The sequence below is a fragment of the Gopherus evgoodei genome, chromosome 6, assembly GCF_007399415.2.
Source record: "Gopherus evgoodei ecotype Sinaloan lineage chromosome 6, rGopEvg1_v1.p, whole genome shotgun sequence".
Taxonomy (NCBI): Eukaryota; Metazoa; Chordata; order Testudines; family Testudinidae; genus Gopherus; species Gopherus evgoodei.
The window spans coordinates 41,556,423-41,582,091 of record NC_044327.1 but is presented as its reverse complement, the minus strand read 5'-3'; the positions used below and the strand labels follow the sequence as shown (position 1 = coordinate 41,582,091).

At 38.9% G+C, this 25,669-nt stretch overlaps 1 protein-coding gene across 1 annotated transcript in view; it reads left to right on the top strand.

The window, feature by feature from the left end:
- CBWD3 (COBW domain containing 3) overlaps window positions 1-25,669 on the top strand; it is a 56,340-nt gene that overhangs the window by 5,342 nt on the left and 25,329 nt on the right. The window contains 7 exon segments of the mRNA XM_030566219.1: window positions 2,239-2,330; window positions 5,888-5,947; window positions 7,383-7,420; window positions 11,426-11,472; window positions 12,804-12,890; window positions 13,712-13,756; window positions 23,208-23,264. Coding sequence (XP_030422079.1) covers window positions 2,239-2,330; window positions 5,888-5,947; window positions 7,383-7,420; window positions 11,426-11,472; window positions 12,804-12,890; window positions 13,712-13,756; window positions 23,208-23,264 — 426 coding nt within the window.

Sequence of the window (25,669 nt, the reverse complement as noted above, 5' to 3'; positions counted from 1 at the left end):
TTTCAAGGAGAGGAACAGTATGTTGATTAAATTTGCTGATGGTATGGAGGGAGTTCAGTAAGGCTGAGTTCTCTCCATAAGAGCTACAAACACCAGTGAGGTTAGAGACGTAATTCTTAGACCTAGAGCAATTCCAATTTGAAAATGGCCATAACATAGCACACATAATGATGAAATTCAGTGTTGGTGGGTGGGAAGAATACAAGATAATATATGTGAAATAGGGATGGGGAATTCAAAATACAGATACTTGATAGGCATAAACCTGGAAATCAGTAATCCTGAAAAAGACATAGGAATGATAGTGGACAGCAAATTATACGTAAGTTTGCAATGTGCAGGATTTTTGGTTTACATTGCCTAAAAGTAATTTTAGCCATTTCTTTACGGAGGCATCACATCAAGTAGCAGGAATAGTGACCACATCCACAATATTCCCATCTTTTTGTTCTGTTTACAGCGTCTAGCACAATGAGGCCCTGGCTCATGACTAGGGCTTGTTGGCACTACCGCAATACTAATAATACTGTGTTCAGTTTTGGGCATCTACTGTCCAGAAACATGAAGAACCTATTGGAGAGAGTTAAGAGAACCAAAATGATCGGACTGGAGGGATTGATTTGAAGAGAGTTTTAAGAAATAAGAATATATTAATATAACTTGCCGAAGATTACTGTGATGGAGCCATAACTCTACAAATATTTGAACAGAGTAAAAGTAAAGGGCGAGAAATTAAGGGTAGTATTAAATAAAAGGGTAAAATTATGGCCAGAAATATAGACCCCAATTAGTAAGAACTTTCTGACAGTGAGACCTGTTAGGCTGTAGAGTATTCACCCAGGGGAAATTCTATAAGCTTTAACACTTGGAACAATTTAAACTTGCTTGGACAAAGCAGTAGAAAAGGTACTGTAAGTGACATCTTGTATTGACAGGGAGACAGACTGGATAACCTACTAGGTCTTTTCCTTTTTTAATATGTCACAGTATGAATGCTGATGCATGTAATTAACATGTTGAATTCCTTTCATAATACTAATTGGGATGTACAGTAACACTTTTGTGGAGTCACTAATAATACCACACCAACTCAAAGTGGCACCAAACTCTGTCAGAACAACAGATGCAAAACCTGCAGACATTTCCACTGCTACAATGATCAACACTCCCCACAACACACCTTTCAAGGTTCATAGGTCATATGCATGCCTGTCACAATGAGTGGTGCGCCTCATCTAGTGAACTAAGTGCCCCAATAACAACTGTGTGGGTGAAATCAGACAATCACTATGCTCTCAAATGAACTCTCACAGGAAAACAATAAAAGACAAACACCACATTATCTGTGGGTGAATACTTTTCACAAAGGGATCACTGTCTATCTGACCTGTCAGTTCTCATCCTCAAAGGAAACCTGCACAACACTTTCAAAAGATGAACCTGGGACCTTAAATTCGTAACTTTGCTAGATACTAAAAATCATGGAGGGAATACAGACACTGGATTTATGGCTTATTACAACAATTTATAACCCACTAACAAGCTCCCCCTCCCCCCAGCTGCTTCCCCTCTTCCCTTCCTTTCCCTATGACGGGAGGGGTGTTAATGGACCACTTCACCTTGAAAGTCCCTTGACACACACATTATCTAATTATGCCAAACCAGGGGTTCTCAAATGGGGGTTCGGGATCCCTCGGGGTCGCAAGGTTATTACATGGGGGGTTGTGAGCTGTCAGCCTCCACCCCAAGTCCTGCTTTTCCTCCAGCATTTATAATGGTGTTAAATAGATACAAAAGCATTTTTAATGTGTAAGGGAGAGTCACACTCAGAGGCTTTCTGGATGAAAGGGGTCACCAGTACAAAAGTCTGAGAACCCCTATGCTAATCCTCTGTGTTCCACCTTGTATTTAGCTGTGACGCTTGGAGTAGGTTTCCCAGAGTTGAAAAAGAGCTCTGTGTAGCTCCAAAGCTTGTCTGTCTCACCAACAGAAGTTGGTCCAATAAAAATATATTATTACCAGATAGTTAAAATAAGATAGAGATTAAGTGATTTGTCTAAGGTTGGACAGTGAGTTGGTAGTTCGGAATATAAACTACAATTTCTAACTACCAGTCCCTTGTTTTAGAGATTAAACCACATTACCTTCCGTATGAATAAAAAACATAAAACATATTCATATCTATTGTAGCTCCTGTAAAGGCTGCTCAGGTTGAAAACTTTTTTTTTTCTTTTACAGGGACAATGGCTTGAAGGCTATTGAGAACCTGATGCAGAAGAAGGGAAAGTTTGACTATATACTACTAGAAACCACTGGATTGGCAGATCCAGGTAGATAATTATATATTCATGATAGCCATGGTGAATATCCTGTTTTTGTGAGAAAGATAGAAATCATTTTTTATTTGCTTGCATAGTATGCATTTTTATTTTGAATGTGTGATAGTGTGGTGTGTGTTCACATGCCTGACTGCAATACAAATTATGAAATTGTATCAGATAAAGATTTTGTTGCACAAGCCAGAATAGAATCCAGCATTCTCTCCTGCAGCAGTATGGGCTCTGAAGGCTAACAGGAGTAAAAAATGATAAAATATTTTTTCAATGTGGCTCAGAATACGCAGGCAGCAAATATCAGACATGACAGTGAGAAGTGTGGTATAAAAACTGATGGCTCCAAGTAAGGAGGTGCTATTTTTATGTAACACTTTCAGATTATTATTATGCTTTAATTATATATATTATGTACATGTATTATGGAGGTTGTCAATGATGGACTTGTATTTTGTTAAGGTACAGAGCATACTGTCAAACAGGCAAATGTATTGTCTAAATGTGTGAATCAGATGAATATACAGAAACTTCCAGTTCACAGCTGTTTGCACAGAGTTAAGTATTGCTGAATTTGTAGACAATCTATCATGCTGAATGTACATATATAGTTAATTATTTATTTTTTTCCAGTCTAGTAATAAAAGATGTCAACGATTCAATGGGTGCTGTTTATATTTTACTATACAAAAATGACATGTATATGTTGATTTTAAAATTAAGGAAAACTATTTAAAAACAGTCTACCCTGACCTCTGTTAATTAAAAACCTGTTGTCAGCCAGGAAAGTGAAGGAAATTCTTATTTCCCATTTAGGAAACTGACATTCTTCAGTCCAAAGCTAAATAATTGTCATGGTAAAGTAATTTTCTTTAAAAGAAAGGACATTGATTTAGCCCCTGTTACACACACATCCCATTTCAGTCAAATTGGAAAACTATTAAGGTTTTAGGGGAAAAAATCAATAGATATCAGGAAACCATTAGATCGTGTGGCCTTTGCTATATCTTGCATGAGTAATCACTGTAAACATCTGACAGGTATTTCAGAGTTGACACAAGGTGATGCTTGGGGGACCACATCTTGTCAGTTCAGTTAGATGGCTTTAGACATTGGAATGAGTTCAGTTATCATTGTTTTTCCCTATATGTTTCATTCTTTTAGACAGCCCTGTCACTAGCTAGAGCCATGATGCTTTGAAAAATAAAATACTTTCATTGCTGTCAGCTTCTCCTCTTCATGTTGTGGCACTGTTACATGTTAAATCAGTTCGCGTCAAAACAAATTATGATGTCTTATTTATAAATATATAACATTTATCCTGAAGACACTAGGCCCCTTTTTGTACTGGGGCTTTTCAGGAATAACCATGAATATTATACCCCTCTACCTTTTTCTTCTCAGAACAGATATCTTTTGCAAAGGCTTTGACTTGTTAACTTTTATTGGCTGATCTTAATCTACATGTTTTCAGGACTGCTTTTTACGCACAGGTTGAATATATTATTTCAGAGGCACATGTAACGCCTACCCTCCCATGCTTATTTTTTTCTTCAAGGAAATGAAAATACTTTGTAAATAAATAGCATCTGCTTTTTCCAAGAATCCCATAGTGCTTTACAGAGTGAGGGATCAATTCTCCACTGATTTGTGTAGTCATTGACTTCTCCAATATGAATGTGAAATGTTGCCAAGTCAGAATTCTCCACTCTCACCATTATATGCTTTGCAGAGGTATAAACGACCAAACAAGGTGCAAGGCAGTAGATAATCTAGCTCTTGTAGCTGTATAACACTACCTATCACTGAAGAGCATTGTCTTCTGGGATGGAAATAGCAGCAGCTAATTAGTTCCAGCAACATGATGTACACATTTGTATGTGAAAGGAAATATGAAAAATGCCATAGCCAACATAAACTATTGTGAGAATATAAATGAATATAAATATAAACCTGAGTCAGAATTGGGCCAGTCCACTAGTGCTAACACCTTTACTCTTACAAAAAGTACCTTAGATGTTTAATACAGCGTTCTTTCATTTCAATGTTTAACCATCAGTAATGAAGCAAAATGTGTCATTGTTAAATATTGAAATTGAAGACTTCAGAAAAACTATAGTGTTTGGTATCAACTCAACAAAATATTACTAGTTCAAAGGAAAGCTTTAATCTTCAATAATTAAACATTTTGTTTAATATTGATTTTATAATCAACTGTTATAAAATCAGCTTGGAAACCAGTTCATTCTCTTCCAAAGTTATTTCACAAATGACATTTCAGAAAGATACTTGGCTCCAGTGTCAGGCTCAGAAATAATACTAAATTTAATTATTTTTAAAAAATTACTAATGGTGTCAAAAAATTCTTATTCTATTAACTTAGGTACTGTTGACATAAGGAAGAAATGGATGCAACTTTTCTGAAGTGCTGTCAGCCTCCAGAATTTTTTTTGGTCAGGCCTTTTCTATACCTGAAAAGTGCACTGGTGTAATGAAATCAGTTTAAAAATGGATGTAGTGAAACCTCTGCAAACCTCTAATGTAGATGCACTAAACCAGTTAGTCTTGCTTGTATCAATTAAGCTTCAGTTACCAATTTAAGATATGTTGATATGAACTAGTACTACACTGGTTTAAATGCATCTAAATGAAAAACTGCTGCACTTTTCTAGTATGGAACCCAGCGTGCTGTACTGGGTTATCTTCATCTATGTCCTGCGCTGCTTTCTCATGTGAAGAACTGGGAAGGATTTTAGGGAAGAAGGAGGTTCCTAGCAGACTGCATTAGGATCTAGCTCCTCTCAGAAGTCCTGATCCAACCTTTTTTCTCTCTCACTGTAAATCCCTTCTTTCTCTCTGCTACTACATAAGGGGGTAGTGGAAACTTGGAGTAGGTAAGCTCACCCAGGGAGAGCAGGAGAAGAGGGAGCCAATGACATTACCCTAGAAAATGGGGTTCAGTAGATAACGGATCAGTGAAAAGGAGCAACAAGGCAAGCTGATGCTAAATGCATGGTTGGAGAGAGGTAAGAGAGCAGAATCATGAAAGTGTAGTCAGGAGTATGTGCGGAGAAGAGGAAGAAGTGCGAGACTGTGTAGAAAATACTGTAGAGGTTGAGGAGGATGAGCATAGGCGCCCTTACTTTCATCAAAAGGATGGATCAGTTTTAGTGAAATGGCAGGGATCCAAGGGGGATAAAAAACACAAGAAGAGAACTATAAAGAATTTGGAATTAAGAAATGTGGTTGCTGACATAGTGGTGGAGTCATGTTGAGGGGTTTCTTTTCGTTTTGAATTTTTTTATTTTTGTGATGTACCTGTTAGAGCTCTCACATCTTAGGTGTTGCTATCACTGCTTTCAAGACTCACAGCGGCATCACTGCACCAAATATATGGTTGGAGAACCAACATTTTTAATACTTGATTTCGTGTTCTTCTGGCATCAAGGGGAAAGTTGAAGACTAGCAACTGTGAACAGGTGTGGTTTAAAAACTGCTTAGAGATGAGTGTTTTCTGGTACATCATCTGTCTTGCAACTAAATGTCTTGCTTGTTAGGTGCTGTGGCCTCCATGTTTTGGGTTGATGCTGAACTCGGAAGTGACATATATCTTGATGGTAAGAAGTGTGTGTTTATCTTCTGTAATACTTGTGAGAGATTTTCTTTCGCTTTAGTGTGAGTTATTTTGACAATTTCTTTTCAAGAAATAAACAAGTAGCTTGATTGCAGAGGCATGGTGAAAACTTATTTGCTGTTGTTTATATATGGGTAACCTCATGTTCATTATTTTCTCAATGAAATATATTTAAACCTTAGAAATTTTTTTTACTGGACTTGTGCAAACATGCCAAATTCTGAAGTCAAAGGTAGTGATGACTCTTAATTACATAGGCACTACTTTTCATCATGATAAACTGTCCGTAAGCTGAAAACAATGCGTGTGAGCAGATACCTTTAACACTGTATAGAAGCATGTAAAGCAGTCACTAACGATACGGATTATGGAATTTCTTCTTGCCATTACAAAATCTGGTTGTATTGGTGGAATTCACTTTCTTTGGTTTCTGTTGCATCATTGAAACTATTCCACGGTACTGGCCACTTAAAGAATTTCTGGATCTGGATAGAATAGGAAATTCTGAAACTTGTTACTTTTCTATATATCCCATCTTTGATTGGTTTGTTTTTTTCCTCCTCTCAATCTCTTTCTTTAGCACTCTTGTTCTCTGTACTCCTTTCTTTCTCTTGCACCAATTGGCAAGCCTCTCAAAAATATTTAGTGTGTTGTAGCTGGGCTTATTTTGTTCACATTTTTACTTATTTTCTTCTTAAAAAATATATTTCTTTTAAGCAATATGAGAGAGCCTGTCTGCTGAATAACATAGGCCACCAAGAACACAGTGCCTTCCATTGCCTTTTCTCTTAAATGGGTCCCTCATTGAATACTGATTCAAATGCATAGTTTTAATCCACTTTGAGATTGGTCCAAGTTATATGAGGGACTACCTCACCTTCTGTTCTTGTTTACCTCCTTTGCCAGCTGTGTTCCACCGCCAGACTTGAGTGACGCTTGTGTGTGGCAGGCGATGGTTCTCTTGGCAAGTGGCTGTGTATCTGGAAGTTGCTCCCAGAAATGATCAGAATGACCATGCTCCTCAGTTCCTTCAGAATACTACTACTATAACACCACTACAACATCTTTCCCCACATCCAGCCCCTGTGGACTGGAACAAGGAGAGAGATGCATCTGTATTATGTGTACACCTCACCGTTTTGGTAGGCACTCACATACCACAGTGGATGAGCACTATATAAGAACCTAGATAATTAGGAAACAATTATAATATTTTCAGCCAGATTGATGAGAGTTTTGCGAGGTTATAAGTAACTGAACGTGAGATTAGAATAAAAACTCTTGTGTACCCTTAACTATTGAGGTTGCTGCTGCCCCTGTAATTATTCAAGAAGCTAACATCTTCTTAGCAGTTTTCAGTTTATTTCTTAATCAATACTCTTCATTCTAGATGTCACTTACGAACTTTTTTCCCCCAGGTATTGTGTCTGTTGTTGATGCTAAGTATGGATTGCAGGTAAGATAGTAATATTTAAAAAAATACTGTAAACCAAAACAGTTGATAGACGTGATGGTCTTTTACATGTTTTGTTTATGGGCTAACTTCTAATATGCTAATTCTTGTGGTGTGTGAAGCTATGTTACAATTGCAGTTTCATAACAAATTGCAGCATTGTTTCATCCAGATAATCACGAGGTGTTAAAAAGCCTCTTCTTTCCCTTTAATGTAATGCTTTGTAGGTGAAGAAGCAATAGCGTTACACAGTAGTTCGTAATCTGTTGTCTGCAGAGCTCTTCTTTACTGAGAACTGTTCGGTCAGGTGGTACTTGTTCCTCTTAGTCTCTAGCAATTTATACAGATACCCAGGCTCTTCATTGCAAACAGGCACTTAGATGACTGTAAAATTGGCTGGAAAGATCAAGATTCTCTTTGGTCCCAACCACCAATCAGTGCTACTTTTTAAAGGAAAGAGGAGCTGATCTCAGGAACTGGAATAGGTAGTCATCAGTGGGATTAGAACTGCCATTAGAAAAAGAATACCTAGGGGACTAGGAAGAAGGGAGCAAGGCAGTATGTACAAAGGTGAAGAGAGCCAGGATGCCAGGCATATATTCCATGTAATGGAGAACCTTACAGCAAGAAAATGGAGGAGAGGACCAGGTGGCAGGCAAACATATATGTGGCGGGAGAGAGGACCAGGGGAGATAGGAAAGAGAACTGAAATGAGAACAGTAGGTACTGTGACTGTCCAAAAAGTTTTAGCCTTTTTTTGAAATTAAAGAGAGCTAAAAATACATGTTTTCAATTTCAGACAATTAGCGTAATTGTCACAGGGATATTGTGAGATTGAGTGAAATGAGAGATGGCCCACAATTATCATAAAATGAAACCAGGTGCAATTAAGATGTGATCTACACTATGAAAATGTTTGTTTCCCTGATTTTAACATCTAGATACTTCCTCTGTTTTTGAGCATACTTAATATTCAAGGTAAACTGAAAGATGGTGTTTAAAGAGAAATAAAAATATTGAGAGATTTCTTTCATTGATATCCTTGTTTGAGCTATGCTCCTTAGGGTGTTATGTCTACATTTTTGTGACCTTTGAGTGTTTTTATTAATATTCCAAAATCTGGTTAGAAAGGATTTAATATGGACAAAGCATATGTGAGGGAGACAAATATGAAACATTGAGGTAAAACAATGGAAAAAACTATGATAAAATGTACTAGCAGTAAAGTTTACAAAATTCTGTAGAAGTTTTTTTCAGTGCTTTCAAAATACAATTGGTGAGGGAGAAATGTAGAACAGTGGAATGAAAATAAAATTGCAAATAATTGGCAAAATAGCTATAGTACTTAAACTTTTAACACTATCTGTAAAGGATTAATTAAAGCATGCCATTTGTCATTAGTTCTGTTTTCTGGATAGCTTCAAGAATAGTGAGGCATCAGAAGGAGGGAAGTTGGAAACTTGTTTTAAACATTCCTAACATTGGATACATTTTACGCAAGGGAGTTAGAGGTACCCAGAGTGGAAGTTTATAATCTCTCTGATAATTCTAATAGAGAATTCAAGATGATCAGAAGTGCTTGGACATCACATTCTGTTTCAGTAAGGCACAGTGTTCAGGACACTACCTTTAGATTTCATTGCTTTGCATTGCAAAAGTGTTTTATTATTCAGAGAGAATAATGTAAAGCAGTGCTTCTCAAAGAGTGTCCGCCGCCTGTTCAGGGAAAGCCTCTGGTGGTCTGGGCCGGGTTGTTTACTTGCCACGTCCGCAGGTTTGGCCGATTGCGGGTCCCACTGGCCGCTGTTCTCCGCTCCAGGCCAATGGGGGCTGCGGGAAGGGCGGCCAGCACATCCCTCAGTCCATGCCGCTTTCCGCAGCCCCCATTGGCCTTGAACGGTGAACTGCCACCAGGGGGAGCCACGATCGGCTGAACCTGCGGACAGGACAGGTAAATAAACCGGCCCGGACCACAAAAGCTTTCCCTGAACAAGCAGCGGCCCAGCTTTGAGAAGCACTGATGTAAAGCACTATCAGTGTTATACATCTTCAAAAGCCTTTATGCATACTAGCCAATTAATCTTTATAACATCGCTATGAGATAAGTTTTAGTCTTTTTACTAAAGAAGAAACTGAGACAGAGAGAGTGTCATTTGCCCAAGGCCATACAAGAAGTGGCAGAGCAAGGATTAGTACCTTTTGATTCCCACACTTGTTTTCAGTCCATTATGCTGGACGTTTCGTTAGTTGCAAAATGCTGATTTTTTTGTTTTCCTTTATATTGAAGCAAAACTAATTTCATTGCACAGAGCAGAGTCATGTATATACCTGGAGACTATAATTGTTTGATTTCTGGGTTTAGTGGATGTTCTTACATTTGTTGAGTACAGTGCTAACAGTAAGAAGTTTTGAAATAATACATAGTAAATGTTTAACATTTGTGCTAGCCTGAAGAAACTTCTTACATTATTAAATCAATAAGCCGGCGCAAAACTGACATAATGTCAGGATAATAGAAACTTTACATTTTCTCAGTCATACACCAGATAAATAACTTTTGCTTTGTATAGAGAATGTGCTAACTTGTCCATTTCTTTTGGTTGCAAAGCCTGACCTCAGCAGCTACTTGTGATTCAAAGAATTCTGAAGGCAGTGCAAGTAGTGACACTGGGATAATAGGCAGCAATTTAAGGGTGTCATGCTTCACAGACCCAACCCATCACAAGCAGAGCTAAGAAATAGTACCCTGTGGCCAGCCAGCCAAATTGAAACTGAACTGGTAATTGATATCATGGGCTATCACTCTAATGGGATTGTCATCCAGCAATCTGAAATATTCATTTTTTAATCATGGGCAAAGGATTGGACAACTTGAAATGACAGTTCTCTACTCTCAGGACCTGACACTCAGGCCACTGATATTGTTCTTTTCAGAGCTACAAATCTGACAGCATTTAATGCAATAGAATCAATGAGTAGCGAGTTACAGAGAAAAGGTCAGAAGAGAGGTTTCATTCTAGTCCTCCTGTTATTGCACAGCCTGCTAAACAATTCAGTTAGAAAACAGTTTTGACTTAAAAAGCTAGGGAAAAAATAGACTGACATTATGCAGTAGGATTTTTTTAGGACCAAGTCATTTTAGATGACTAACCAATCTATTTGAACGAGTAGTTTGCTATATTTTTTTAAAATTGATGTGCATGTCATGGAATTTATTTCCACCTTAAAGAAGCAGTTTTTTAAAATCAAATCAATTTTAAAATAGTATAGTTGATTGTTGGGTCAGCTGAGATCACAGATAATGGGATAAATCACAATCCTGTGTAACTGTCACAGGCTCATCAGACGTTAACTCTTGTGCACCCCAATCCTTTGAAACAGAAATTATGACAAGTTTACTGGGGGATGGTGGCCTACCCATGCAGACCTGGGGCAAAAGTTAGATATAACTTGCCACCCAATAAGCAAAATTTTTAATTAAAACAAAAAAGGAAAGTGGTAGATTCTAATGCATGATTTTCCCCAAACTAGTTTAATAACCCTTAGGCATCTTGCAGTTACCTCAATAACTAACTTATTATTTGTTTGAAATATACATTACTCTTTTTATTTAGCTTTTGATCTTAGAATACCTAATTTTTCTCTGTAAGCTAATGCACAACATGGATTCTAATGCTTTTTTTTACCTCACAATAAACCTAAACATTTAAACAAAAGCTGTTAACAGCTCAGCATTCTACAGCAGTCCTAGGATAATAAACAAAAGACAAATGTTGGTAAAGAAACAGATTTGAACTTAAGGAAAGAGTGGATGTCTGGTTTTTATCATCACTTTGTTTATATAAATAATAAAGATGAGTCGGGGCATACTAATACTCTAGATACCATCCCCCTTAATTTCTTGAATATATCTAAAACTGATTTTTACCTTGATTTTGATATATGTTTAAATGGGTATTTGTTACATGAATACTCTTGATGTAATAATTGTTTTTAATCTTTGTTCAGCATTTGACAGAGGAAAAACCTGATGGCCTTATCAATGAAGCAACTAGGTATCGGTATAAAAGCTATTAATATAAAATTGGTAAAAGTTAGCAACTTCAGTGTGTAAATGTTCATAGGAAGTGAGTCATCCCAGTGCATTTGTTCACTGTCGATTTAAGATCTAGAGACAAGGTGGGTAAGGCAATATCTTTTATTGGGCTAGCTTCTGGTGGTGAGAGACACAAGTTTTTGAGCTTACACAGAGTATTTCCCAGATTTTGAAAAAGAGCTCTGTGTAAGCTCAAAAGCTTGTGTCTCTCACCAATGGAAGTTGGTCTAGTGAAAGATACCTCACCCACCTTGTTTCTCTAATATCCTGGGACCAACATGGCTACAAAAACACTGCATACACCTTAAGATCTAGTCAGTTTGTTTAAAAAACCCAAACACCCCTCCCCCCCCAACCGCACAAAAATAGTTTCAGGTGCTGCACTTGCACTTTAGTCTGCCTTCCAGCATCTGGATTTTACAATCTTCTTCTTTTTAAAAAAATTTCCACATAAATGTCAGGTGGAACTGCCTATATAGTTAAATAGGCTATGTACAAAGTTTTGTCAGATGCCCAAAGTAAACTGAAAAGTAAAGAAATAAAGAGATTTACTTTAAAAACAGCTTTAAAATTTTTTAGTGTTGCTTAATATCTTGAATTCAGACTGTAAGAGAGACTAAGTGGTTCATAGATTGCCTATCCCAAATACTAGGGATCTAAAAGATCTCAGATTAATCCTCTACACTGGAGTGAGCATTATTTTGCATGGCCTCATCTGCCATTGCTTTTTTTCGTGTAACATACCAGTGCAGCTCCAGTAGTGGTGGTAACAGTGGGATTACTAGTGTAGACAGGCCACTGGTATTTTAATCACTATCTAATCATGACCTGTTTTGCACAGAGTCAGACAACATGGTTATTAAAATGCTGATGATCTGACTTTGCTGGTGATATCATCAATAGGAAATTTGGGGGAAAAAATGCTAGTGCATTCATAATTTACGAAGAGTAAGATATACAGAATTTACGAGTACAGTGTTAATGAAAAAAGCTTTGTCTTTAACACTATGATTTAAAATGAATTGTTTTAATGCAATAATTTTACAAAGAAGTTGCAAGAAATGTTTTTAGTAGCAGAACACTCTCTGACCTGTCAACAATGCAGTATATCAGAAAGTGTTACATGGTCTGACTGATATATTGATTGGTCTCCTAATTCAATACAGACTTTCTTGCTTTGGTCATGATACTCCCTTTTTTTTTTAGGGCATGGGAAGTGTGGTAACTTTTCATTGTGGAAAATGAATGTATACATTTTAGTCTTCTCTTTTATTTTGTCCTCCTGTGCAGGCAGGTTGCACTAGCTGATCTAATAATCATCAATAAAACAGATTTGATTTCACAAGAAGAACTGAATAAACTAAGAACAGCTGTCAGGTATGAAACTGATAGTATGAATAAATCATACCGACTGACAGTTTTTTGTTTATATATAGACTTCTGCTTCTTATGACTGGCACAGGGATTGGAGATTGCATGATTACCATGACACAAATTATTTGCTCACATGAGAGAAGGATTAGTGTTCCAATACAATTACGTACTTCCACAAATTTTGGTATTTTGCATGTGGTGGTGGCTGTGCACCATCCTTATCTAGTAACTGTATAACCCCTTTTTAACTTTTCAGACTTCAGATTTTTTGTATAAATACTTAAATGTTTCTAAAGATGCCTTTACAAATAATTAATAGATATCTGTGGAGGCAAGGAATAATTATCGTTTGTGAGTAAATAAACAAATAACCTGGACAAGATTGGTGGTTATAGGTGTAGGCAAAAACGTCATCTGCTGCCAGCACAATACCCTCACATCCTGTGAGAGGAATGAAAAAACACACACCAAAAACTGAGTTTGAAAAAGTCTTTTCCCATTTCACCGCTTTAACTAAAAAAATATCCTAAATAAAAGTAAAAATGTTTAAGCCCAGCAACATGTACTAAGGGGGGAAATTTTGCTTAAATAAAATCTGTCCTCTGTAACAGTAGTCTTCTGTCATAGATAATGAATCTCCTGGCAAGCTGAGAGAGAGAGAAATAAAAACGGAGATTGCTATAGGGTTGTACAACAATTTAATAACAGAGTTAGATTATTACTCAGGAGTTCCTGGTTCTCATTTTCCTGTTTAGTTCACTACATTATAGAATTCAGTTTTTAGTCGCATCTAATTTCTCCTTTTTTTCCCCACTCTTTTTCAGGTCAATAAATGGACTTGTCAAAATTTTAGAAACTCAAAGATCAAGGTAATATTTAGTATTGGGCAGTATCACTTGCGGCCACTTCCTATTTCTGTTGTGACAAATTGCTGTATATTTTTTAGTTCTATTCATTTTAAAGGAAAACTATTTAAATAACTCCTTGCCAATTTTACTATCAGCACTTTAGATTATAACTAACACTTTTAAAAAGAAGACTTATGCTGTTTGCTTTCTCTTTATATTCTTTCAGCTTAGAAATTGAAAATACACTATCAGTTTCCAGTTAGTCATTTCCAGACTTAGTAAGGTTTAAATGCATACATTCAAAGAAAACTAGGAATTTTTAATCAACATTGGAATACTAAAAAAATAAAATCCTTATTATATTAAGTTTTTGCAAAATCTAAACCCAGTTAAATTTAGGGCTAAATTTGACCTGACAGTGGCTTTCAGTTATTGAGACTGTCTGCACTAGCAGTGCCATTGGAGGAGCATCACTGGTTGGAAAAGTGCTAGGGTAGACACAACCAAGATGGCTCTGATAAATTGCAGCAGCTGGCAATCTTGTTGTAATTGAGGCTTATGTGTAGAAATCTCTAGGTCATTTACATAGCTTTTCAGTGATGTGGTTCCAGTTGGATAATGGTAGAATGACAAATGGGAACGAGGATATGGAGGTAGATATTCCCACATTCGAGATAGTAGCCAAACTCGAACAGCTTAATGGGACTAAATCGAGGGGCCCAGATAATCTTCATCCAAGAATATTAAAGGAACTGGCACATGAAATTGCAAGCCCGTTAGCAAGAATTTTTAATGAACCAGTAAACTCGGGGTTTGTACCGTACAACTGGAGAATTGCTAACATAGTTCCTATTTTTAAGAAAGGAAAAAAAAGTGATCCAAATAACTATTGGCCTGTTAGTTTGACATCTGTAGTATGCAAGGTCTTGGAAAAAATTTTGAAGGAAAAAGTAGTTAAGGACATTGAGGTCAATGGTAATTGGGACAAAATACAACGTGGTTTTACAAAAAGGGGATCTTGCCAAACCAACCTGATATCCTTCTTTGAGAAGGTAACAGATTTTTTAGGCAAAGGAAATGCAGTGGATCTAATTTACCTCAATTTCAGTAAGGCATTTGATGCGATTCCACATGGGGAATTATTAGTTAAATTGGAAAAGATGGGGATCAATATGAAAATTGAAAGGTGGATAAGGAACTGGTTAAAGGGGAGACTACAACGGGTCATACGGAAAGGTGAACTGTCAGGCTGGAAGGAGGTTACTAGTGGAGTTCCTCAGGGATCGGTTTTGGGACCAATCTTATTTAATCTTTTTATTGCTGACCTTGGCACAAAAAGTGGGAATGTGCTAATAAAGTTTGCGGATGACACAAAGTTGGGAGGTATTGCTAATACAGAGAAGGACCGGGATATCATACAGGAAGATCTGGACGACCTTGTAAACTGGAGTAATAGTAATAGGATGAAATTTAATAGTCAAAAGTGCAAGGTTATGCATTTAGGGATTAATAACAAGAATTTTGCTTATAAACTGGGGACATATCAGTTGGAAGTATCAGAGGAGGAGAAGGACCTCAGAGTATTGGTTGATCACAGGAGGACTATGAGCTGCCAATGTGATATGGCTGTTAAAAAAGCTAATGTGGTCTTGGGATGCATGAGGTGAGGTATTTCCAGTAAAGATAAGGAGGTGTTAGTACCGTTATACAAGGCACTGGTGAGACCTTATCCAGAATATTGTGTGTAGTTCCGGTCTCCTATGTTTAAGAAGGATTAATTCAAAATGGAACAGGTACAGAGAAGGGCTACTTGGATGATCCTAGGAATGGAAAAGCTGTCTTATGAAAGGAGACTCAAAGAGCTTGGCTTGTTTAGCCTAACCAAAAGAAGGCTGAGAGGAGATATGATTGCTCTTTATAAATATATCAGAGGGATAAATATCAGGGGGGAGAGGAATTATTTAAGCTTAGTACCAATGGGGACACAAGAACAAATGGATATAAACTGGACACTAGAAAGTTTAGACTTGAAATTAGGCGAAGGTTTCTAACCATTAGAGGAGTGAATTTCTGAAACAGCCTTCCAAGGGGACAAAAAACATATCTGGCTTCAAGACTAAGCTTGATAAGTTTATGGAGGGGACGGTATAATGGGATAGCCTAATTTTGGCAGTTAATTGATCTTTGATTATTAGCAGGTAAATATGTACAGTGGTCTGTGATGGAATGTTGTGGTGCGATCTGAGTTACAACAGAGAATTCTTTCCTGAGTGCTGGCTGGTGAGTCTTGCCCACATGCTCAGGGTTTAAGTGATCACCATATTTGGGGTCGGGAAGGAATTTGCTTCCAGGGCAGATTGGCAGAGGCCCTGGAGGTTTTTTGCCTTTCTCTGCAGCATGGGGCATGGGTCACTTGCTGGAGGATTCTCTGCACCTTTAGATCTTTAACCATGATTTGAGGACTTCAGTAACTCAGACATGGGTTAGGGGTTTGTTACAGGAGTGGGTGGGTGAGATTCTGTGGCCTGCATTGTGCAGGAGGGCAGACTAGATGATCATAATGGTCCCTTCTGAGCCTAAAATCTATGAGTCATGTGACACATCACTGAAAAGGCCTAACAGGCCAATCAGTGTCCAACGTTAAACTCTAATCACATGTATTGTGTAAAGCTCTTTATGCCTCTTCCAGGTTTGAGTTAGTGGGACTTAAAAAATAAATTGTGCCTGCAAAATTGTTTTGAAAGATATGTCTAAATAGTCACAATATAAGAAGTAAGTGGCTTATTCTTTCGTATTTTTAATAAGGAATTCAAACCAGAGTACCTATTAGACAGATGGAAAGGTTGTATTTTTTTAAGAAAAGAACTCACATGAAGCTCTCAGTAGAAAATGTCTATTCTGATTCAATTATGGATGAATCAAATGGACTGAGTGAAGTAGTGACAAAAGCACGCTCTTGAAACATGTCATTTAGGGTTTAGTAACTTGTGTATGAAGTACAAGTACCACACATTGAAGTGCTGGAATAAGGCTAGATACTCATCATAAACCTTTCAAATGTAGTTTTCAGTAAATATTCAAAAATGTAGATGGGGACTCTGCATTTCAATACAGGTTTAAATAGCTTGAGCACAGATGACTGGTTTTCTACTCCAAGTGTTTTCTCTACTAACACTGGCATATAGGTCTTTGTGCGGTTAACTATAACTTCTCATTATTGTTTCCTTTGTTTATAGCAATATTATGCACTAGTATAGTTTTCATCAGAAGATGTATGCCCATTGAAGGGCATTATTTACACTACAGTATTCCTTCAGATCCTGAAAAACAGCAATGTGGATGTTGCAGCACTGGTAGTGGCTTAGGCTAGCCACCAGAGCTCAGACCCAGGGTCTCAGCGGGGGTTGGGCTGAGGCAGCTGGCCTGAGCTGCCATCAATGCCACGATGTCCACACTGCTATTTGTAGCATGCTAGCTCAAGCTGAGCTAACGTGAGTCTGTCTGCTTGCATTGGGAATCACACTTCTCAGCTGCAGTGTAGACATACCCAATGAACAGCTGAAATGTGGTCTAAAACTTAATCAAGTCCTGGTGTGGAGTTTGCTCCTTGATAAAATCTGAGTGATTGGTCTGCCAAGTAGTACCCTTTTTGATAGACTTACCAAATGCACGCAGACTTTAAGGCCAGAAGGGACCATCATGATCATCTCGTCTGACCTCCTGCACATTGCAAACCAGAGATCCTGACCCACCCACTCCTGCATAGCCTCTGACTTGAGTCATTGACATCCTCAAATCTTGATTTAAAGACTTCAAGTTACAGAAAATCTGCTATTTACTCCAATTCAACCCAGCAAGTGGCCTGTGATGTTAAAGGTATTCTGTTTCATATATTTATATTAATTCTTTTTCTGATCTACACTAATGAAGATTTAAAATATTTTAGCGAGAATACACTGTGGAATCCATACCATATTTAAGTCTTTAGAGATGCATGCAATATAGCATTTCATTTTTATTACAAATAGTGTTGAAATGATCGTTCTACTCTTATTAAATTAGGATTTTGAAACTACTATATTTGAACTATTAACAATTGCTGTTGAAATCAGCTGTTGCCTTTGAAAATGAGCTGGGCAAATTTTGAAATGTTATACCTAAGCATATAGGACAGAGAAAGCACTTATTGCTCTAGGGCATAACTATATTGTGCCCATCGACAGGAAGTATGGCTGGACATAGACTCATAGAATCACTCTGGCATGTCATACAGTTGACCACCAAGCTCTACTGTCTTTCCTTCACAGGCAGCATAGGAGTAGATAGAAATGCCCTGAAATGGCTTAGGTCATTTCTCTCAGAATGAACCAAAGGGGTCCTTATTGGCAACTATTCCTGCATTTCCATGACTCACATGGTTGGTCCCACAAGTCTGTCTCTCCTTCATTCTGTTATCTATATGAAATAGTTGGAGAGCTAGTGAGACAGCACAGACCGACATGCAAGCAGTGGACTGATCACACCCAGCTGTACATCCTTTTAATGTAAAGGATGCTAGAACTTGCCTAACTGAGATCAGTGCTGGTACGAAGAGGCAGTGGCTGAAGCTGAACCCAGACAAAATTGAGATGAAGCTGGTGAGAAGAAGGAAATGCTCTGAAGAAATCTCCATAACGACCTCATCTATTAAAGACATCTCTCATTTTATTGGTCTGAAGCTCTGGGATCCTCTTTCATTCTGCATTACATTTGGACACCCAACGGTGGCAAAAAACATGCACTTTAATCTGCGGGCATCCAAAAGATTTCACCTGATCTTGCCAGACTAATATCAGGCCATAGGCAGACCTAAGCTCAGCTACTGAAATTCTCTGTATCTGCAAATGAAGTTCTGTGCCTTAGAAGGGCTAGTTCAGGCTGCAGCAGCCTGCCTGCTCAGCAGCATAGGTTCCTTGCAATACATCATCCCACTCTGCACTGGCTTCCTATTGAACATAGAGCCCAGTTCAACATCATTGTACTGTTTTTCAGAGCCCTGCATGGAGTTGTTCTTTAACACCTAAAGGACAGCACTCCTTTCTTTGACCTTGGGTGATGACTTTTGTCAGTGGAGCAAAGAAAGTATTACTCAATAGGGGGAGAATTGTGGGTGTAGCAGACAGGAAGGAGCTGGCCAAGATTGCCAGATGAAATAAGAATGACTAACCTCCCAGCATTCAGAACTAAATACAAAACACACACCTTTTCTCACACTCTCCCATGAATCTACCCTTACTTGCTCCAACAGTCTTCTCTTGTGGGTTCAGTAATTATTAAAACCAAAACACAAACATGCACAAAAACCCTGAAGCTTGCTGCTTACTAACAGGGAAGGGGAAGCGAGGTTGTTGTCATTCTTACTCGTGGGAGGTGCTCAGATAAGACTATGGTCGGTGCCAATATAGGAACATAGGTAGAAAGGCTTACTTTTTATTGATACCACCATGGAATTTTATTAAAGAAATTTTCAGATGGTAGTGTGTCTGAGTTTATTTGATGGTCAGTGTTTGGATGCTTTACATTTCCAATAATGTTAATCTTGTTAACATGTCCATTGATTTAACTTATTTGAAATTCTGCTTGCAAGCTGCTCCTTGCTGGAAGTTTTCTGTCCTGCTGCTAAACAGTTGCACTATGAAAAGTCTTCTCTGCAGTGACTGTCATGTTAGTTTATATGGATTACCCTCATATTGTTTTTGTTTCTTTGTTCAACTAGGAAGGTGAAATGTATTTAAGAAGCTTCTACAACTTCACACTCCTTTCTTATTAACTTTTAAATTCTGCTGAAGAATACTTGGAACAAGAATAAACAGTACTACAGAGCCCCCTTAATCATAAACTCAATTATGGAGTTTCCCATTGCTCATTTATTGCTTTTTCTGGTGATCTTAACTAAATATTTTTTGTTAAATCAGCATGTGTCTCTTTATAACAAAAAATAGTTTAACTTCAGTGGGCTTTTTAACATTTAAGGCTAGATTTTCAAAATTCTTCTGCATTCACCAGTTACCATGGGCAGCAGGGGGAGTTGCTGGATGCTGAGTACTCTTGAAAATCTGGCCACTTCATTTACTTGTCTAAATGGGAGCTGAGCCTCTCTGAAAATCATCCAGTTTTATGGATGCTGAGTGCTTTTATAAATCTGGCTCTTTACAGTAGTTCCTTTGTTCTTATGCAGCATTGATTTTAAAAGTTTCTGCAATATTTTGTAGACTTCTGCAGCAAAACTATGGATTCCATTAACTATTGCTAGTACCGTGAATCTAGAAACTGTAACCTTGGTAATGGTATGTGTGTTGGCATATGTGATTCTTATTGAAACAGTTGGCCATGTAGACAGGAAAATGTCTATGAGAATACAGTCATGACTCCAAGCCCAGTTGAGGGGAAAATTGTGTGGGGGCGGGAGAGACTATCTTCATGTTTGTACATGATTTAACGATGATGATAAACTTGGCATATTAGCTGGACAATACTAAAGTCTGGGTGTCTGTGTTTGTACTGATCTGGTCATACATATTATGACATCCATACAACAGGACAAATCCTAAATTCCATGCATACACCCTGTATGCAGGGTATAAGAGGGAAAAGCAGTAGAAAGCAATCAGCCCCTTGTTGCATAGTGGCGGAAGAGATGCTCTACAGTCACAGTCGAAACATCTTTCAACTTCAAATTCCTTTATGAAGAAGGAAACATAAAACACCTCTACCTCGATATAACGCTGTCCTCAAGAGCCAAAAAATCTTACCGCGTTATAGGTGAAAACGCATAATATTGAACTTGCTTTGATCCACCGGAGTATGCAGCTCCGCCCCCCGGAGCATTGCTTTACCGCATTATATCCAAATTCGTGTTATATTGGGTTGTGTTATATCAGGGTAGAGGTGTAATATATAATCTTTAAAACATTAGATGGATCATATTGCCTGCTAAATAGCTTTTTAGGAGAGGGAAGTGTAGCTATATTTCAGTCTTCCTCAATTTAATCGAATGCTGAATTAGAGAGGGTTCAGAAAAGGGCCACAGGAATGATTAGGACCCAGAAAAACTCATGAAATTATATTGAAAATGTTGGGATTGCTTGTCTTAGAAAGGAGACAAATAAGAGGGGAACACGATAAAAGTATATAGAGTAATGGTAGATCAGGAGCTTTTGTCATCTTTGTCTTCTAACACAAGAATAAGGAGATGTTGAATGAAATTAAAAGATGGCAAATTCAAAACTGATAAAATGAAACTTTTGCACACAAAGCATAATTGGACTGTGGAACTCAGGACGTCATTAGAAGTTGTTGATGTCAAGAAATTAGCAAGATTTTTTTTAAAAAATGGACATTTGTATGGATAACAGCAAAATCCAGAGGAGTTATAGTTAATGCTAACAATTTTGGAAGGGATATAAAATGTCATGCTTCAGGGCTAAAGTCAGTATCTGACGATGAAGGGTTAGGAGGAGACTGTCTCAGAGGCAAATTATCCCTCGTCTGACTGCAGGGTTCTTATACCTTCTGGTGCTGATCACACGGGGTACTAGACTACACTGGCTTCAGGTGTTATCCCATATGACAACTCCTAGGTTCCTAGTTAATTAGTCTTCAGAGATTGACACTGTTTCTCTGCCTTGCACTGTCTGTCCAAAACTTGAAATAGTGACACAGTTAGATTAACAGTAAAATTAGCTTATTAGCATGGTACTTGAGAGCGCACAGCCTTTAAATAAGATTTTTTTCTGTCCTTTGCCAGTCAATATTATGCAAGAGGTAGGAGCATTTACAATCTGCCTGAGTGTTTCTGTGACCTTAGTATGAGTTTATGGAGTACTACTGAGAACAGACAATTCAGACACAGCTGGTCATAAACTAAAGAAGAGGTTTATGTATGTTATGCATTGTACCTTAAAAATCTTTCACCCTAGAAACAGCTTTGTATACTTGTTGTTGGGGCATGTTTAATAATAATAATTGGCCAAGACCCAGAGGCCTGTGGATTTTTCCTTTTAACCATATCCTTGCTTTCACATTTTCAATAACCAGTTCTGTAAAGCCAACCTTTTGTCCTAGCAGTAACACCTGAACTGGAATGTAAGGGAATATATATTGTACTTTTCTGAAAAGGGGTGTGTGTGTGATAGGAGACCTAGGTAGAAACACTTTTTTATAGTTAAGGTTGTCCAGCGCTATCTGTTATAAGACCCTGTATTCAGTTGTTGTTACTTTTCCAGACTTTAACTATTTGGGCTGAAATTTTCCATGCTGGGTGTCTGCCTCAGGCTGAATTTGGGGGTGTGGGGGGTGCGGAGATCAAGAATTTCTGCAAAAATTGTTCAGCTATTTCTCAGAACAAAGTTAGGGATAATACATAGATTTGCCCCTGTTTTTACCAAACAAAACAAACCAACCACTTTTGCAGCTGTGTTGAGAATCTCTAGCACCACACTTTCAAGCCGGGACCTCAAGTTTGGAAGAGGAGTTGCTTTGGCTTGGGGGTGTGCCTTTTGCTGTCTTCGTGAAATTCCACCCAAATTTGGCCAAGTTATGAACCTTTGAAAATCTGTTTTCACATGCTCAGGACAGATTTGTTAGTTTGGCAACTAAATTCTTCAGATTCCAATTCTAGGAGTATGCCCTAGGCCATAGCTGCAGAGTCTGAATAGGCCTTTCCATACAATGTTCCTCCTGGCTCCACACCAGGGCTTGATGTGCTGGACACAGGAACGAAGACCTGAGGTCCTGTGACATGGGGTCAGAACAGGCTGGAGAAGTCTGAAGCAGAAGGGGTCTGTCAATCTTGGGGGCAGAGGAAAATAAGGGCTGAACGGTTTGAAACCACTAAATAAACTCCTCTCAAAACCTGGAGTAGAACTTGAGGATTCCTAAATTTCAGCATTCCTCTGCTGTCCTCAAACAGCTATGAAACTCGTTAAAATGTTTGCCTCATCTCCCTTTAGTGACTAGAGCACATAGAAGATCTAAAGGTTTCAGCCCAGCAGCTGACCCACGTGTGATTGTTTCCACATGATGCAGTTTTGTGTTTTGTTTTTATTTTTCACTTTGTGTTTTTAAAAATCTGGGAAACAACATGCAAAAAAATATGAAAAGTATGTTATGGTTGCAAAGTCAAGTCAGGCCCCTTTTTCTTTTATATTATGATAAGTCTTTAATTACGTGATTTAATACCATTTTTTCCACTGGAAACATATTTAAAAATGCAACAAAAGAATCATAGCAATAGCCTGCTTTAAGAGACAATTATCTGATACCTTTACATCTGGTGAATGAAGTCATTCAAATAGCTTTGTGTCTGTCAAACATCATAAACCTGTGTTGTAGTTGAACTTTTTGCGTTATTGTTTACTACTATAAAATATTTAAGTTGAGAAAAGTATGAAGACTGTTTTTTTTTTTTATGGGTTTATTTTTTTTCTTGTAGAGTTGATCTCTGTGAAGTTTTAGACCTGCATGCTTTTGACAGCTTATCTGGGATAAGGTACAGTATAACTTAAAATCTTTATTTTAGCAATTAATTACACAGGAAATCATAAGAAATGATTGTACTAAATAGTCGCTATCACTTTAAGGTTGCAACTGAGTTTCCGTTATAAACTGAATTTTGGCCTCTTATCTAAAATTCTTAGTTGATCATCACTTTAATTACCTAGGCGTGAGGTACATTTTTTTTATTAAAAAACATTTGAAGTGAATTGAACAAGGAGATGTTATATTTAGACAACCTAAAAGTTGTTAACTACAGCCAAATGTTATAATTCTTGATGTCTGATTTGTGTCCATTTATTCATTTGCATAGTGACACAAATCAGAGGTCAAGAATTACAGCATTCAGAAACCATTCGGAGAACATGTCAGCCTCCCTGGTCACTCAATTACAGACATCAGTCGCAATACTCCAACAAAAAAAACTTCAAAAACAGACTCCAAGAAGAAACTGCAGAACTGGAATTAATTTGCAAACTGGACACCATTAAATTAGCCTTGAATAAAGACTGGGTGTGGATGGGTCATTACACGAAGTAAAAATATTTCCATATGCTAATTTTTTTTCCCCTATTGTTACTCACACTTGCTTGTCAATTGTTGGAAATGGGCCATCCTGACTATCACTACAAAAGTGTTTGGTTTTTTTTTCTCCTGCAGATAATAGCCCATCTTAATTGATTACTCTTGTTCTTCTTTGACTGCTTGTTCATATCAATTCCAGTTAGGTGTGTGCGCGCACCATGTGCACGGATGTCAGAAACTTTTTCCCTAGCAGCTACCTGTCCGTCTGGCTGAGGACCCTCTGGAGTGGGGCCGATATGGCACTCTATATAAGACCCTGCCGGCCCGACCCCCCTTCAGTTCCTTCTTACTGCCCTTGATGGTTGTTGGAACAGTGGTCTTTTGTTTATCAAGTGTTCCACTAATCCCTAGCTTTCTCTTATGTTAGTAGTTATCTGTGTTAGTTAATTGTTGACAGCTATCTTAGTGTTAAGTGTAGTTTAGTAGTTGGGGACAGTTCTGCCCTTCAACAACTGCCCTGCAGGGTTCTGGGGCACCCTGCAGCTCTTGTAACAAGCCCATGCCCACGGGCAATCCCCACGACTCCTGCCTTAGGTGTCTGGGGGAGGGTCATCAGGCTGACAAGTGTAAGATCTGCAAAGCGTTCAGGCCCCAAACAAAGAAAAGAGAGGGAAATCCCCACAAGCAACTCCTCATGGAGTCTGCATTGCGTCCCTCCCAAGATACGGGACCAAGCGCCTTGTTGCACAGTGCTCCCCCAGTGGTACCGGCCACGGCTTCACAAAAGATACTGTGCCCGCCTTGGGACCAACATCTGCCGGGCCCCAAAGACATCCACCCCGGCACTGCTCCCACTCCCCGGTCGCTCGAAAACAAGCCTTGGGAGGACCCTCCATTAGGCCCGAAGCAGTCGCTGCGGCCCCAGCCGAGCAAACTTTGGACCAGGCCTGTAAACTTCACAAAGCCACTAGGCCCCCGTCTGCTCATGCCAGTCCCACACCACAAGTGACCTTACAAGTGGAAGAGGTTATATTGCCTTCCACTCCAGATACTTTCGAGACCGCCAGAGGGCTCATCGAAATGCTGGCACCGGTGTTCCCAATTCAAGCACTGGCTCCGACCCGAGTCCTGGTACTGTTTAGGGGCAAACCGGTGATGTTCGGACTGTTAGCTCTCAGACCAGCGTCTCCACACCACCTTGAGTTCCCGTCATTGTTAGGAGTCCCTGCATCGCTCCACATACCCGTCTGATTCACGACACCGGTTAAACTTGCGGTGCTTGTCCCGCAGCCCTGATCTTCGGAGCTGTTCGTGCTCAAGATCGCCATCGACTGCCAGATCATGATCCCGCTCGAGGTCCAGATCATGCTCGGCAACCTTGTGGCACCAATCCTCTTCACAGCACCGCTCCCCAACACGGCACTGCTCTTCAACATGGCACCGATCGTGGTCACGGTCAGCATTATGATGCCGATCACCGTACGACCCTCATCTGTCAAGGGACTCGGTGCCCCTCTTGCTCCATTCACACACCGCTCCCCCTTGGCCGTCACACTCCCAATCCCCTTACAGTAGCTTCAGGGGCCTCGGACATTCCCCAGTCAGGCCCAAGAATCCTTGGTCATGACCCACTGGCAACCTCAGTGGCAATTTTTGACCCCCTGGGCATATCATCAGGCCCAGGGTGCCCCTCCCGTGGCCCGCCCTCAACACAATCAGATGACCGGCCTCCTGAGGTGACTCTTAGCCGCCCTCCAGACCTGGAGCAACCCGTGGAATCAGCACCTGTGGTAGGGGCTACCCCAGGCGCCCAGGAAGATCTGGTGGCCTTTCACTACAGATCATGAACCAGCTTGCAATCCTCAGTAGATATAA